At 43.1% G+C, this 15,434-nt stretch overlaps 1 protein-coding gene across 6 annotated transcripts in view; it reads left to right on the top strand.

Annotated features, from left to right (window-relative positions):
* Positions 1-14,913, top strand: part of LOC121509389 (probable E3 ubiquitin-protein ligase HECTD4) — a 48,774-nt gene extending 33,861 nt beyond the window's left edge. For 3 of the 6 annotated variants that reach the window (XM_041786710.1, XM_041786711.1, XM_041786707.1), the window contains exons 53-76: positions 22-159; positions 593-729; positions 924-1,084; positions 1,175-1,356; positions 1,443-1,648; positions 1,762-1,892; positions 2,005-2,210; positions 2,292-2,471; positions 2,831-4,230; positions 4,323-4,530; positions 4,616-4,839; positions 5,035-5,183; positions 5,288-5,391; positions 5,737-5,860; positions 7,214-7,404; positions 7,560-7,706; positions 10,325-10,444; positions 10,543-10,698; positions 10,797-10,900; positions 11,180-11,401; positions 11,482-11,648; positions 11,740-11,935; positions 12,133-12,355; positions 12,814-14,913. In XM_041786710.1, the coding sequence (XP_041642644.1) occupies positions 22-159; positions 593-729; positions 924-1,084; positions 1,175-1,356; positions 1,443-1,648; positions 1,762-1,892; positions 2,005-2,210; positions 2,292-2,471; positions 2,831-4,230; positions 4,323-4,530; positions 4,616-4,839; positions 5,035-5,183; positions 5,288-5,391; positions 5,737-5,860; positions 7,214-7,404; positions 7,560-7,706; positions 10,325-10,444; positions 10,543-10,698; positions 10,797-10,900; positions 11,180-11,401; positions 11,482-11,648; positions 11,740-11,935; positions 12,133-12,355; positions 12,814-12,950 (5,213 nt within the window). In that variant the 3' untranslated portion in view covers positions 12,951-14,913. The remainder of the gene's footprint in view (positions 1-21; positions 160-592; positions 730-923; positions 1,085-1,174; positions 1,357-1,442; positions 1,649-1,761; positions 1,893-2,004; positions 2,211-2,291; positions 2,472-2,830; positions 4,231-4,322; positions 4,531-4,615; positions 4,840-5,034; positions 5,184-5,287; positions 5,392-5,736; positions 5,861-7,213; positions 7,405-7,559; positions 7,707-10,324; positions 10,445-10,542; positions 10,699-10,796; positions 10,901-11,179; positions 11,402-11,481; positions 11,649-11,739; positions 11,936-12,132; positions 12,356-12,813) is intronic. The other 3 variants (XM_041786713.1, XM_041786712.1, XM_041786709.1) reach the window with 1 other exon arrangement.
* The last annotated feature ends 521 nt before the right edge of the window (positions 14,914-15,434 follow it).

The raw sequence follows: 15,434 nt of genomic DNA, 5'->3' as shown, positions 1-15,434 counted from the left end.
GGTATATTTTGTCAACAACAGGCATGGTTGACATTGCAAGACAGACAGTGGAGTTTCTGTACGAAGAGAATGGCGGCATCCCTCGTGACCTCTACCTCCCAACCATCGAGGATATCAAGGACGAGGCCAACAAGTTCACTATTGATAAAGTTCGCAAAGGTACCATCATACATTACTTAAAGAATATTAACTTCAGGATCAGATCTGAGTAAGCTCTGTATCAGAACTTTATTTTGACTCCCTTTTAGACTCAGGCTTGTATTCAGTGATTCAAAAGTAATAAGAACTGTGTTAATGCAAAAAACTTCAAGGGTTTATTTCCCTATATAGGAAGAATTAAGGTTGCAAACTTCTAAGAATAAAACTGGAATTTCTTATTCTCTCTAAGGATGTGGCCTTAGAGAACAAATAAATATGCCTAAGCAGAAGTATTTTTTTTACATTTAACAGCTTAACGTTGAGAGCAGAAGTTAAAGTTGTATTAAGCACTTTGAGTTATTGCGTATACCCTGCACATCAAAGTCTTTTGTAGCCTTCTGCTTATTAATTTACTTGCAGCAAGAACCTATTTATGATTTATTTCTTAACACAGGTCTGACTGTGGTCATCCGCTCTCCGGACAGCAACAACACCAACAGCACTACAGGAGGCACTGCCCTGCCAAAGTTTGCTATCCGGGGCATGTTGAAGACATTTGGCTTACATGGTGTTGTGCTGGATGTGGACTCGGTAAGTATAAAAAGGCATGCTTTAGAGTCTGGATTCCTAATTGGATCAGTAATATTTCTGTATTTGCTTGGATGAAAACTTTTTTTTTTAAATAAGGTGCCATGTAGTTGCAGATTTTTGGAGTGGTGATGTCCTGTATGTAAAAGCTGCACTTGCCTTAATATGAATACCTTTTTTACCTTCATTTTATCCAGGTGAATGAGCTGGTACAGGTGGAGACGTACCTGCGCAGTGAAGGGGTGCTTGTGAGGTACTGGTATCCTATTGAGATGCTCGAGCGCCCACCTGCTGGATCTCGACGTACTGCGTCTAACGGCTTAGTCTCACTGGACAGCAGCAACATTCAGATTCACAGGTGATGAATGATCATAATGGCGATCATACTGAATAGAATTTAAATGCATCTTGTTCAGTATTCAGTATCCGTTTTACTGCTCTGCTGCAGGGAACTTCTCCGCTGTGAGAGTGCACTGGCTCGGTTATACTGCCGCATGGCCCTGCTCAACATTTTTGCTCCCAAGAATCCCCACACGTTCACTCGTCTCTTCCACATCCCTGCCATCCGTGACATCACCTTGGAACACCTGCAGCTGCTGTCCAATCAGCTGCTGGCGCCACCCCTCCCAGGCGAGTGTTGACCCTTTTTCAGAATAGCACTATTTACTGGTGATGACTTTTTGTTTCTCATTGCCGTGACGTTGTTCTTCCTACAGATGGCACTATTAGCTCTAGTTCTATCCTCCTGGCTCAGTCGTTGCTCCACAACCTTCAGGGACAGAGCTGCTCTCCCTCAGATCTATTTTACCAGGGCAATGCTCAACCCATCCGGGAGTGGCTGACTGTGGCCATCACCCGTGCCTTGCATCAAGGAGAGGAGAGCCTGCTGGAGCTCACAAAGCAGATCTGCTGCTTTCTGCAGGTCAGCTTATTGGTGCCTCTTTGACCAGACCTGTCTCTGCATACCTGTCAAGAAAAGAGCTATCCAGAAAGAAAGTAGAGTTGTGCATTCATTTTTTTGTTTTACTTTGACAGAATGCACCAGAACAGTTCACATCGGAGGAGTTCCCTGTGACTGAGTCAAAGGTTAGCATGGATGTTAGCTTTCCAGGAGCTGCCTTCGTGATCGTTTCCTGCAAGGAGAGCCAGCTGGGCTGCCGCAAAGAGTAAGTTACTTCAAGTTGTAATCCGGAATTTATAAAAGAATGAACTCATATTTTTACCATCCTTTCCCACTGAATATTTCAATCATGGTCTCCTCATTCTCCTCTTCGCTAGTTCCAGCCTCTACAAGGCTCCGTGGGCTCGAGTCATGGTGTATGGCCTGGGTCACAAAGTGCGTAGAAATGGTCAGCTGAATCTTATGGAAGCAGTGTGTTATCCTCTGGATGCCTCACCTACCAACACAGGCCTTACTCCCCCTCCCACCACCAACCAGTACCCCTCTGTTATCATACCCACTGACAAGGTGCACATCAAACTGGGTGAGTGTTCAACTGCAGAACTTGTTTAAATTTATCATGAAAAAGGATGGAATGTGATTAGATGTTCTCTTGTGCTTGCAGGGGTGTCACCTCCTCCTGGTGCTGTGCTGGTGCTGCACTCTTTGCCATTGGAGTTTCCCCTGGCCATGGCGTTTGCAGAGCAGCTGCTGACGTGGAAGCTGGGGGAGAGCAGTGAGCGATCAGAAGACGAGCTGGACACAGTGCCCTCGTCTGTGCTTCTGCAAGTGGTAGAACTACTTGGTACGTTAAAGATGGTTAAAAAATTCATGCTTTATGAATATTTTTGAAACATTTTTTATGATCAATGGAGATTATCTTGAGTTTGATTATGTATTTTCTGAGTTTGATGCTTGATTTGAAGTCTTGCTCAAAACAGAACTCCATTGAAAGAGAACCAGAAACTCGCATGTTAATTTCATAATAATTTCATGAAATATTAAACTTTCCTGAGCTTGTTTTACTCTCTTTTTTATTTTTCTACAATCCAGCCTCCACTGCAAGAACTTTGAATGCATGATAGATAGAACATACTAACATTAAAACAGAATTTCTAAATCCTATCTTTCATGTTTGTCTGTATTTTTGTTTTTGTTTTAAAGGTGGTTTGCTTTGGACCACTGATCTGGCTCCTTCCATCAAAGAGCTCATCTTTCACTTGCTGGCTGAGCTTTTACGTAAGATCCACCACTTGGAGCAGCGTAAGAGCCCTGCAGGTCTCTCCAGCTCCATTGCTCTACTGCTGAACCCCTGCCTCGCTGTGCTCATGGCCCTGCAGACAGAGCTCAGAAAGCTCTACGACCGGGAGACTCAGGGATGGACCTCTGGAGGGGCTGGAGCAGGGGGGTCTTCTTCTGGAGGCATTGCATTGGCTCTGGGGGCGGAGCAGAGCCGCTTCTCCACCTATTTCCACGCTTTGATGGAGGTGTGTCTTGCTGTGGCGGAGGTGACGCTTCCTCTTAATGTTGGTGGTTCCTCCGTTGGAGCTCTTTCTTCCACCAGCGCTCCTAACCTCAGTGACTCCTCTTCATCCTCATCATCGTCCCCGGGCCAGACACCTCAGAGCCCTAGCCTGCTGTCCAAACGCAAGAAGGTGAAGATGAAGCGTGAGAGGGCGGCGGCGGCAGTAGCGGCAGCAGTCTCTGGGAAACGAGGGAGTGGTGGGGCACGGCTGTCAGAGAGTGACAGCGCCCTGCTGAACATGGCAGGAAGTAAACCTGAAGACATGCTGTGGTTCCACCGCTGCCTTACTCTCCTGATGATTCTGCGACACCTTGCGAACAAAGACCCGCAGGGCTTAAGCGTGACCAGTGATGCAGTGACAGATGCCTGCCAAGCTTTGGTGGGCCCCACCGCTCACAGTCGCCTGCTGGTGCTCTCAGGTATCCCCACGCACCTGGAGGAGGCTGTGGTCAGAAACGCTATCCGCAGGGCCTGTAATGCACATGGAGGTCTCTTCAAAGATGAAGTCTTTATTCCTCTGCAGGAGGAAGATCCAAAAAAGCCCAAACCTGGAGCTGGAGTCTCCAGCCCTCAGGATGGCAAAGCAGGTCCTGAACCTGAGCGCCCCTTCCCCAACAGCGGAGGTCCTGAGAGTCCTGACAGCTCCAGCAGTGTGACTCCAGCCATGAGTGTCAGCGCTTCAGCCTCTACCAGCCAGACATCTATCTGCAGCTCCTCTCAGGGAGTCTCCCGCACCGCCAGTGAACTTTCTGTCGATCAGGAGATGTTGTCTGTCCCAGCTCTCACCCCTGCTGCTGCTGCTTCAGCTGTTACATCCCCTCAGCCAGGATCCCAAGACCCTCAGACTGTTTCCAGTCAGGAGAGTCTGGATACCTCCCTGTGTAGCACAGGAAGCCTAGGGAGTCTGGGCAGCTTGGGTGAGCCTGTGGACAGTGCAGAAACACCATCAGTGTCAGATGGAGGCTCTATGAACACAGTTACCTCACTGGAGAGCACTGCAGTCATGACCAGACCCATCAAAGGCTATGCTGTTATTGAGGTGGGTAGAATAACTTCAGCATTATAGATCAGAGCAGCTGGAGTTTGGTTTGTTTGCAGGAAGTATACTTGATTTTGTTTCTTTAATTATAGGTGCGATCTCGAGCCAAAGTGGAAAAAATCCGTGCTAGCCTTTTTAACAGCAGTGACCTGATTGGCTTGTCCAGTCTAGAAGGTGAAGAGGAGTTAATGGAGTTGACCAATGAGGAGATCCTCACAGCATCTAGTGTTAACCAAAGCCTTTTTGACACACAAGGAAGCTCTGCCCTGGAAGATTATTTCCTGGACAAGACAGTCAGAGGTTGGTGGTGGATATTTCCTGCTTTAACACACAGACGGCGGCTCTGTAATTATTAAATCTAACCTGATTTTTACCCATGTTTTAGGTGACAAGCTTGTACCTGGAGCACGAGATGTCCTCACAGATATCTTTAAGAGCTGTGTGCACTCAGAGCAGATGCTCAGCCTCACACCAACAAAACCAGTTAAAGTGTCAGACATTTACCTCAGCAAGGAGCAGATCAACTCTCAGACCCCAGGAAACCTGCTGCATACTTTCTTCACCAATGTGAGGCCTCCAAAAAAAGTACTAGAGGACCAGCTTACTCAGGTGAACAAAACAGGGCCAATGAATCTTCAAATTCTGGGATTTATTGTAATGAGCTGCCTGCTAAATCTTCCATTGATCTTGTTTTGATCTGTTTTCCAGGGTTGCATGCCAAAAGTACTTCCTGCTTAAATTGGGATGAACCAGCACAAATGCATTGTTGACATGTTACTGTGCTCTTTATTCCTTTATTTAAAGCAGATTCTAAGAAAGTATGGCACTCCCAAGCCCAATAAGAACAAATACAGCAAAGCAGGAAAAGAACAGCACCAAGGCAAAGTTGTGAGCACAAAGAGGCCGATCACCAAACCTCCCACCAAGGAAAAGTCTGTGCTCAACAGCGTCAGGTGAGTTCATTCTTACACAAAACTTTGAATGTAACTTTTCAGGTATGTTTTTATGCTTTCACTTGCTAATTTAATCATATTTGATGGTCTTTTGTTTCTGCCAGGACTGCTCTTAGTGAGAAGAAGACCGTCCTGAAGCCTAAATCTCCTGAGAAATCCCGACCAGAGGAGAAAGATGTGGAAAAATCTCCTGCAAAGAAAACTGAGGGTTGGTAGTATTAATGAAAGCTTTGACAGCAAACATCACTAAAGGATGGATAACATAAAAGAGTGTGGTAAAAGACTGTTTGGTTAAAACACAGCTTAAAAAGTTTAAAGTTACAAGTACTGTCTCATAAATCATAACTTGAGTTGTGTACAGAAATGCCCTGACTGAATCAATGAAACAACCCTATGTCTTTAACCTGAATAATTGGAAATTAAATGCATCTTGTTTTGCCTGCCTGTCTTTGCCCTCTGGTAACCTGTGGTGATCCTTCCATGATGCTCGACTACTGTACAGCCGTACACTTGAGCTGTGATCTGCCCTCACATACCGTTTTGTTTTCTTTAGTCCCAGAGGAGAAGTTCCTGACACTGGAGGGCTTCCATAAATTTGCTGTTGACCGTGCCAAGCAGGACATCCGTAGCGTCTGGAGGGCAATTTTGGCCTGTGGTTATGATCTCCACTTTGAAAGGTGAGACTTGTGAAGGTCAGAACTCTCATAACCAGCACTCAGACAGCTGTAACTCAAATATGTCACGTACACAAGCTGTCCAGTAAGAAAACATGTTGTCTGTCACTTCTGACTCATAGGATTTATTTTTACACAACTGACGTGTTTACAAAACGACAATATGTTTGACTGTCATGGAAAGTCTTACGTAAAATGATTAGTCAATCTATCAAGATTGGACAAGGGGGACAAATGGAAAAAAAATCAACCTTTATAGAGGCTATGCATGTGAAGTCACAGAAGACAGGGGTCAATACAGTTCCAAGCACTGAGTGGCAGATAGCATATACTGGTGTAAGGAATCAGAAGGATGTGGCATCAAGCAGGACATCCATAGCGTCTGGAGGGCAGACAGCCATTATATCTTGATGAAGTTCACACCCTCTGATGATAATAATAATATGCTTATATAAACATTTGGAGCTGTAACATGTTAATAAAGCCACTAGGCGTAGCTGTGTAGTTGCAGTAGCACATCCTGTCTGCATTATATCACTGAACCTTCAGGCATTCAGTTAGCGATGAATATGATATGAGCCTAATAACCAAAGTCATTCCCATGTATTTTTCATGAAGGGAAAGTGTGTGACCTACAGTAAAACTGAAAAAAATGTTGAAGTAGACAGTTGTACTCTGTAGCTACCAAATCAGAAGTAAATGAGAGGCAATGACAGTGGAATGGATGCTGAAATTGAGTTAGTTCATACTGAAAGAAAGAATGGGTACGTTGAACTTGCTTCGAACTCTGTGGTATGATTGAATATACAAACACGTACAACAAACTCAGAGCAATCTTTTTACAGACTGCCACAAGCTAAAGAAAGCAAATGGATCACTGAAATGCTCGAACAACTGGATAACTACACCCTGATTTTGCAGTTGATTCAGTTTCATGCCCATCACTGCTCAAACCCAGGCTTATGTGTGCCTTCAAGCTGTGCTTTGTGAACTTTCCCAGCTTTGAAATAGGGTGCATGTAAATGTCAGGAACCTCACTTTCTTTTTACTTTTTCTCTTTTGTCAATAGTGTGGAAGTTGTCCTTAATTTAAGTAGATGTTAGTCTTTTTTGCTCCTGTTTTGACTGTTTGCTCTCCTAAAGCCAGCCGTATTTCAGAATGTTTTAAAACTCAGACCAACTGACTGAGGGAGCATGGACTGGTCAAAAGTGACCTCAGTGCATAGCCTCTATTACCATTTTAAAGGCTGTGTATACATAAATACATTATTTGATGTAAAACAGATCAATTTTTGATAGCTTGTAGACTAGAAATGTTTTAACAAAGGTCTTTACCTGTGGCTGCTTTCTGTGCAAGGTGCACCTGTATAGACACACGTCATGCTCAGAAGGCCTGCAGGAAATGGACCCTGGAGATGGATGTGGCGTTGGTCGAGTACATCAACAGGCTCTGCCGTCACCTAGCCATCACACCAGCCAGACTGCACCCTCATGAAGTGTACCTGGACTCCAGCGATACTGCTGATCCTCGTGTGGCCTGCCTACTCAGTAAATTAATCATTAGATTCTTACTGTCTGTTTTGAAAAGAGTGTGGTCAAAATATTGTAAAACTGTAAATGCAGTTTATCTTGAAATCATTTTGATGGTCATAGTCATGCTTATTTGCGACATCTTTACATTTGACCCATGTGTTTGTTTTCAGATGTGCCGGTGGAGAGCCTGCGCTTACGTTTTGCTTTGCTTCAGTCACTCAACAACACTCTGGAGAGTTTTTTCCTGCCACTGGTGGAGCTGAGGCAGACACAGACCTACCAGAACAGCATTGCAGCATTGCTATGTGAAGCCAAAGGTGAGCCAATTGAAGCCCTTTTTTAGTCGATCGAGGGAGAAATAATTACCCACGCCGATGAAATCGGCAGGGGGTTATGTAAAGGGTTCCATATCTTTGTATGTTTCTTTGTTTGTTTGTATGTGTACAAGATAACTCGAGAACAGAAAGTTGGATCTTCACCAAACTTTCAGGGAATATTGGGATAGTGACAGGGAAGAATCGATTAGATTTTGGTGATGATCCGCACACCCGTCCGGTTTTTCTCGGACTTTGAATTTTGAACACCATAGTAATCAATGGGAGTGTGAGTTCCTCGGTGGTGCTGCTTAGGCGTGGGTCTGCCGCCTCGGACGGCCATTCTAGTTGTAATGTTTATTCGGGAAAGCGGTCTTGATCAAATACACAGAACTGTGCAAAAGTCTTAAGATACCATTAGACTGGGAATGGTAATTCATCACACCATTCCTTCTTTAAAGCCCCTGAGTAGGGATAAGTCTTACTTCAGCATGACAACAACTCTGAGTTCACACTGCACTATTCACACTGTGAATAGTGCTGAAAGAGTTCTGTTATATATGTTATATATATATATAAAAGATTACTAAAGAAAGTGTCAAGACAGCCTCCCCAAAGGGGTTCAAGATGTGCTTAGTGAAATAGGAGTCATACTTAACACTTCGTATGGGTATTTCCTGTATGTACTGTTTTTATTTTAATAAAGAGACTGAGTAATGAATATAATGGTCATTAAGGGCAGGCATACACTGTGATTTTTGAAAACCAACCAACATATTTCAATATATTCAGCATCCAGTATCCTAAGCACAGAAATGCCCATAGCAACAATTGATTTTTCTCCCAGAAGTCTCAGATGAAAAGTGTTTTGCTTTTGGAACAGCACCATACTCTTCGCTGTCACTTTTCCCTCTCTGACCAATCAAAACCAAGAAGGAATGAGACTTGAACCAAATGGAAGTCAGGTTAATTTAATCAGGTTAATCTACAAAGGCTACTTTATTTAATCTGTGATTTAAACCAGACGTGTTAAGTAGACTTCGAAGGACTATTTAATACAACTATAAAACATAATCTGTTGTCATTAAGTGACTTGTCACCTTCTATACTATTTTACCGTATGGTTGATCTGCTGAAATCTGAGGTCTTAATTTTACTTTTAGGTAAGAGGAAGGAGTATAGAGTTGAGTTCAGATTATACTCATCATCTAAATGTTTGTGGTATCTGCTGTAATAGCCCAGCTTCATCTTGTGTTATTATTAGCTTACCATTATGACTCAAAACGTTTCTGTACACATATTCCATCAGCTGAGGATCTGTACTGACCGCTGTTAACATAGTGAAGATTGTAATTATTAAAACACAGCAGTTTTAAGCTAAATTAAAGCTGTTTTCTGCTTATTCCCTACTAATTTCACTCACCAAGTGGGGGTATGGGTGTCTTGGGAAATGCAAACTACTTTGAAGTTTAGTGTACCGAACCATACATAAACATTCTTAATCAAACTGGGCCTGATAGAAATGCAGCTTTAGGCTACCAGCTCTGTCAACAGTAAAGAGAAAGCGATTTGACTAGACAGTATATTGTTTTTTTTCTCCAATATTTACTAAATTATTTAAGCAGATACCAATATCATATGGATATATAAATGTTGTCCAGACCTAAAACTTTTGTCTGTAGAGCACACGTTAAAGTTTAAGAATGAACAAAGAAACACACTTCAGTCGTTAGAATGCACTTCAAAGTCCAAGAAATGATATTGAACAAAGGAAAAGAACTTAAGCTGACACAGATCTGTTGGATCAGCCTAAAACACCACAAATGTATTTGTAATTATAGCCTGAATATACATATATATCAATATCTGTTAACTTCTTTAGCTAATATCTGCCATGATTTCAATGAGATAGTGCTGTGTATCCCTAGAAATGACTCCTCTTTTCTAGGGCAAAGTCTCCAGGTCTACAGCTGGATCATGGCTAAACTGAACTGAGTGTTCTCTTATGCAAGGACAGGATTCCTTTTTTTTTAGGATTTCTTGCTGATAAAGCTTTGAACAAAGTAATGTTTAAGCACATGGAGTTTTTTTTTTAAATGTTATCAATACTTCCAGGGGAACTGAAATGAGCTGCCATAACCTAACAATAAAGGTTAGTGAGAAGAGCACTGAAACTGAGGTTGTGGGTGCTGCCAGCACAAAAAATGATGATCTGTGAGCACAGGCCCTAAGAGTTGTGGTGTCAGCTCACGCTGTACTACTAGATTGTTTATGACTCACAACTAAAGCTCATGGTTTATGTGCTTACATTGTACAAGTTAAATTGTGAAGGCTTGTGACAAATGTCAGTGAATACTCTTTTGAAAACTCCAACAGATGGAAGTTGAGGTCACGTTTATCTGTATTTAAGCTGTCTCCTTTGCACACCTCAAATACAAATAATGACAAAAAAGACTCTCAATATCGCACATACACACCACATCACCAGCACAGTGTGCTCCTTACCTAGACTGACAGAAAGCTCCTGTTGACTGTAAGACTTCAGCACAGTGCTGTAAATGTCTGAACTTTAGTAGCATGAATCTGATCAGATCTACTCCTCTTTTTCCACCTGGATACAGGTCTCATCTTCTACGACACTAAGGTGACTGTAATGAATAGAGTATTGAATGCAACAGTACAGCGGACGGCTGACCATGCTGCTCCAGAGATTACATTGGACCCTTTGGAGATTGTTGGAGGTATTCATTCCTGACTCTTGTTCCTGTGTTGTGTATTATATTTGTAAAACTCTATGCAGACTTTATAATGAACATTTGCTGTTGGCTTTGTTCTTCAGGTGAGATCAGATCATCAGAGAACACATATTTCTGTCAGGCAGCGCGTCAACTGTCCTGCGTGCCATCTTCTCAGCTTTGTGTGAAACTGGCCAGTGGAGGTGATCCGACCTACGCCTTTAACATCCGCTTCACTGGAGAGGAGGTTCATGGCACAAGTAAGAGTTTCCTCTTCACATCTCTTTCTGCTCTATCAGTCTTGTACTTGTCAGGTTTTTCTTTCCCAACCTAACTGCAGCTTTAAATCATCCCTCAGGTGGCTCCTTTAGACATTTCCTCTGGCAGGTGTGTAAGGAGTTACAGAGTTCTGCTCTTTCACTGCTGCTCCCCTGTCCCAGTGCTGCAGCCAACCGGAACAAGGTAAGGTTTTCTCAATCTCTGACATGTTTCACTTTGTCCTGGACACTTTCTCTCATCCCTGCACAGTACACTGTATCCTTGCCTGGTTTGGCCTATTACATCAACTCTCAATGTTTTCTTGCAGTTTATTCTACAGAGTAAGCTAAAAGGAAATCTTAAAGAATCATGGCAAAACTGAACTGAGTGTTCTCTTATTAGCACAATACCAACAACACTGTTTTTTCTAAGAACCACTGGCATAGCAGAGTTGGTTTGAGTCATTGTTTCTATTTTCTTCAGGGCAAGTACATCCTGACACCCTGTCCTATCAGCTACGCAGAGGAACAGTTGTTGCACTTCTTTGGTCAGCTTCTGGGAATAGCCATCCGTGCAGATGTGCCGCTTCCTTTGGACCTGCTGGGATCCTTTTGGAAGGGTCTGGTGGGCGAACCCCTTGACCCAGAGCAGGACCTGCAGGAAGCTGATGTGCTCACGTACAACTATGTCAAGAAGTTTGAAAATGTAAGAGAGCAGTGATGTTTCACCGTGTCTTTACCTGATGGCTCTACTGTTCTGTTGACCTCTGTTATCTGGCTCTGCAGGTGAGTGATGAGACAGAGCTGGAGGCTTTATGTGCTGAGATCTCTTCCCAACACCATTCAGGAGAAAGCCCGGACTCCCCCAGCCGGCCGTGCTGCACCTTCACCTACGTCACTATGACAGGTGATGAGGTGGAGCTTTGTCAGGGGGGACGCAGCCTCACTGTCAGGTAGAGGAAACCTCCTTAGAATATTTTCTTCCTGACCAGCTTATAAAAGTCTGCTGATTATGTGTTTCATGCATTGTTTGTGTGTATAAAGCTGGGAAAATAAGGATGTGTATGCGCGGACGGTGCGAGGTCTTCGTCTAAGGGAGCTGCTGAACATGGAGTGTATGACAGCGGTGCGTGCAGGACTCGGATCCATCATACCTCTGCAGCTGCTCACCATGCTCAGCCCACTACAGATGGAGCTGCGTACGTGCGGCCTGCCTTACATCAACCTGGAGTTCCTTAAGGTAATGCAGGTTTTTAAATTTATTTTGGGGATTTATATGCATCTGTTTTCTCTGAGGGGACAGTGGACAGAGAGGGAAATCAATTATTGGGAATGACAGGGGAGAAAGGAGCCACTCACTTATAGGAGCCTTGACAGAAACACGTAAATGTATTAAATGTTTGTATGGATCAGTGTGTCCTGCTCTCTTCTGTGTAGGCTCACACCATGTATCAGGTGGGTCTGATGGAGACCGACCAGCACATCGAGTTCTTCTGGGCTGCCCTGGAGATGTTCACTCAGGAGGAGCTCTGCAAGTTTATCAAATTCGCCTGCAACCAGGAGCGCATACCATTCACCTGCCCCTGCAAGGACGGAGGGCCCGACACTGCCCACGTTCCACCATACCCCATGAAGATCGCCCCTCCTGATGGAGCTGCAGGTAAAAGCTGAAAGGATTTCCTGCACAGGCGTGCTTGTTGTACAGAAAGAGCTGACAGTGATGGCAAACCCAGCTCATCTTGTCTCACAACCAGAGACAGAATGTGAACTTAATGTTGTCTGAAGAGGCACAGAAAGCAGTTTCAAGTTATAGGACATATTGTAAGATTTTTATGTGAACTTAACAACTTTTACTGAAGCAGCATGTATTTGAGTTTCCTGAGTCACTTTTTGAAATCACAGACTAAAACAGTCAAAGAGGGTTTCCTCGTGATAAGATAAGACCTTAAGAACTACATTTTATCACTTAAACAAGCCAATTATCAGCAACGCTTGCCACACAGCATTCTTCTTCTGCAGTTTCATGGAAAGCTGAAGTGGTAAACCTTCATAACAAAACACACACTATGAAAGATAACTACTGTGTTGTAATAGACTCTTGTTTTTATGTTTTTCCAGGTCAGCCAGACTCGCGTTACATTCGAGTGGAGACTTGCATGTTCATGGTGAAACTGCCCCAGTACACCTCTCTGGAAGTGATGCTGGAGAAACTACGATACGCCATCCACTACCGCGAGGACCCTCTCAGCGGCTAACCGGACTTGATAACCGGATGTTCCCAGGCATTTATACCTGCTCCTGTGCACCCACCTTGTTTTAGCCCCCACCCGCTGGACCCTTGTCTGAGACAGAGCCCAGCCCCTGCTGAGCTGCTGCTCCTTCATGAATAAATTTTATTTCCTTTTGGGTGATGCTTTGCATGTTTATCCCTGCTTTTTTTTTAACTGCAGTTTACACAATCACTACATTTTCTGGTTATGCTTGACGCATATATTTGTGTTGAATTCAGGGAAGATAATCCAGACTAGCACTGACACGGTTAACAAGTGTCCGTTCTGGTTGCACTGAGTTTTAGGATGGCATTGATGTGAACAACTGTGACTGTTTCTTTCCCCTTTTAACAGAGGGGATTACATCTGTGAATTTAAAAACAAAATGGGATGACTTCAGATATGCATTTTACACATGCAGGATCAATTTCATGAATCTCTTCCTGCTCTAACATTCAAGTATTGGAATTTGTGGTTTCAGCATTAAAGGCTCTTCTCAGAGTTGCTGAACCTTGCGTATTCTCTTAATGCTCGACCTTGCTGCCTCCCTCTTTCTCCCCTCTGTGGGGCTTCTTAAACATGCCTTTGCTGTACGAGTCTCTCTCTAGAGGCCAACGCTGGTTTATGCGTAAAAAGAAAGCCCAAATGATCTTCATAGAAATATCTGGATGTTTTAGACAGAGGTACGACTTCCACCAGGAAACAAAATCTGCAGTGCTGCCTATTTTTTGACCACGACAGCTCAGAGCAGGCAGAAGATGTGAACAAGTGCTGTACAGGATAATATGTAGTTACTGCCTGTTTTAAGAAATATGAACTGCTAACGGACAAGCTAACTTATGCCTATATAAACTGAAAACATGTTATCCGAGTCTCTGAAGAGAAGGGGTATTTAAGTCCTGTAAAAAGTCACATAATCTATAAGTTTCTGATTTTTTTTCAAATATACAAGTAGCTTTGGCAGTATGGTGGGTCTGGGATACATTAAGAGGCCTGCTGGATTCTGATTTTCTGCATTTCAGGTTTGTAAAGCCTAAGTTGCTTTGTGAAAATGCCAGAAGATGATGTTCTCATGAGCTGCTCTCCCATGTTGTTTGTGTGCTCTTGCTACTGAATGTGCAACATCCCCGCCTGTCCCTCCCTCGCTCCCCATCATACACACAACGGGGGAGGGGCGGTGGATTTTCTTGAGTTCTGCCTTTTATTTCCTTTTTTTTTTTTTTTTTTTATGAAGGAAGATCAGGATTCAGCTTCTTTTTTTTATTTGATTTATCCATAACCAAATGTTTAGCTGTATAAAAATTAAATAGGAAAGGGGTGTAAATAAACAGAAGTTATGTTTGATGGCAGTTTTTATGAATTGCTAACTCACTTCACCTTATCATTTTTGTTTGCACTACTCTTCCAAGAAAAAAAGATTCTAAAATGAGCAAACTAGGCGATGTCTGTTGGATATCCGGTTTGTTGTGTTGTTATTTTTTAATGAATTTTGGAAATACCAGTAATCTTATCACCTTTTTGTCTTGTACTCAGATGGATTCAATTACTTCTACTCATGGTGAAACATGTTCTCTTGTGTGAGTCAAATCGCCATTTTACTTGGATAGAACTGAAAAACACAACAGCGTTATTATCGGACCGTTGGATTGCTTGCAAGTTTTGGTTCAGGTCATTTGAAGGGTGACACAGCGCTGCTAACGGGGGACGCTCTCTCCTCTTCGTCCTCCTCCTGCTGCAGGAGGAGAAGATAAGGTGAAAAAAAAGGACATATCCCAACAAAGAAGTGTTGCGATAAAAATGTGTGCTGTACATTTACTTGATATTTATTACAATTATTTATGGTTGCATTAACTTAACTTTTACTGTCTTACCTCTGCACATCAGAAACTTAACATATCTAAAATGGATTATACAGATGTAAAGAATCAGATGGCATTTGAGATTTCTGTGTCACAATAAAGAAATGTCTTCATGTACAAACACCATCTGTGTTTCTTTTACACTTCCAGTATCAGCATAATAGGGTTATTGAAGCATTAAATGAATTTATGACTATTCGATTGATAAAGTACTCAGTACTGAAAACATTCAATAAAAAAAATTAGAAACTCTTTCATCCATCCATTTTCTGCTGCATAGCTCCTACTGGGGAATTCCAAGGCATCTCCAGACCAGACAGGATATATAATCCTTCCAGCAAGTCCTGGGTCTATCCCAAGGTCTCCTCAGAGTACAACGTGCCCGGTGACCAGGAGGCTTCCTGATCAGATGCCTAAACCATCCCCAACTAGCTCTTTTCAGTGCAAAGAAGCAGAAGTTCTTGATGTACGAGTTCCTCACCCTGTCTCTCCTGAAGAATAGTGTATTTGTGGTGATGGGCAGAGTATGATGTCTGGCAAACATAGCATCCCGTCTGATGGCCAATAAAACACCATTTTGGTCTCATCAGACCAAAGAACTTTCATCCAC

The sequence above is a fragment of the Cheilinus undulatus genome, linkage group 5, assembly GCF_018320785.1.
Source record: "Cheilinus undulatus linkage group 5, ASM1832078v1, whole genome shotgun sequence".
Lineage (NCBI taxonomy): Eukaryota > Metazoa > Chordata > Actinopteri > Labriformes > Labridae > Cheilinus > Cheilinus undulatus.
Note: the sequence above shows the minus strand (reverse complement) of the source record. Positions and strands in the feature narration are given on the sequence as shown.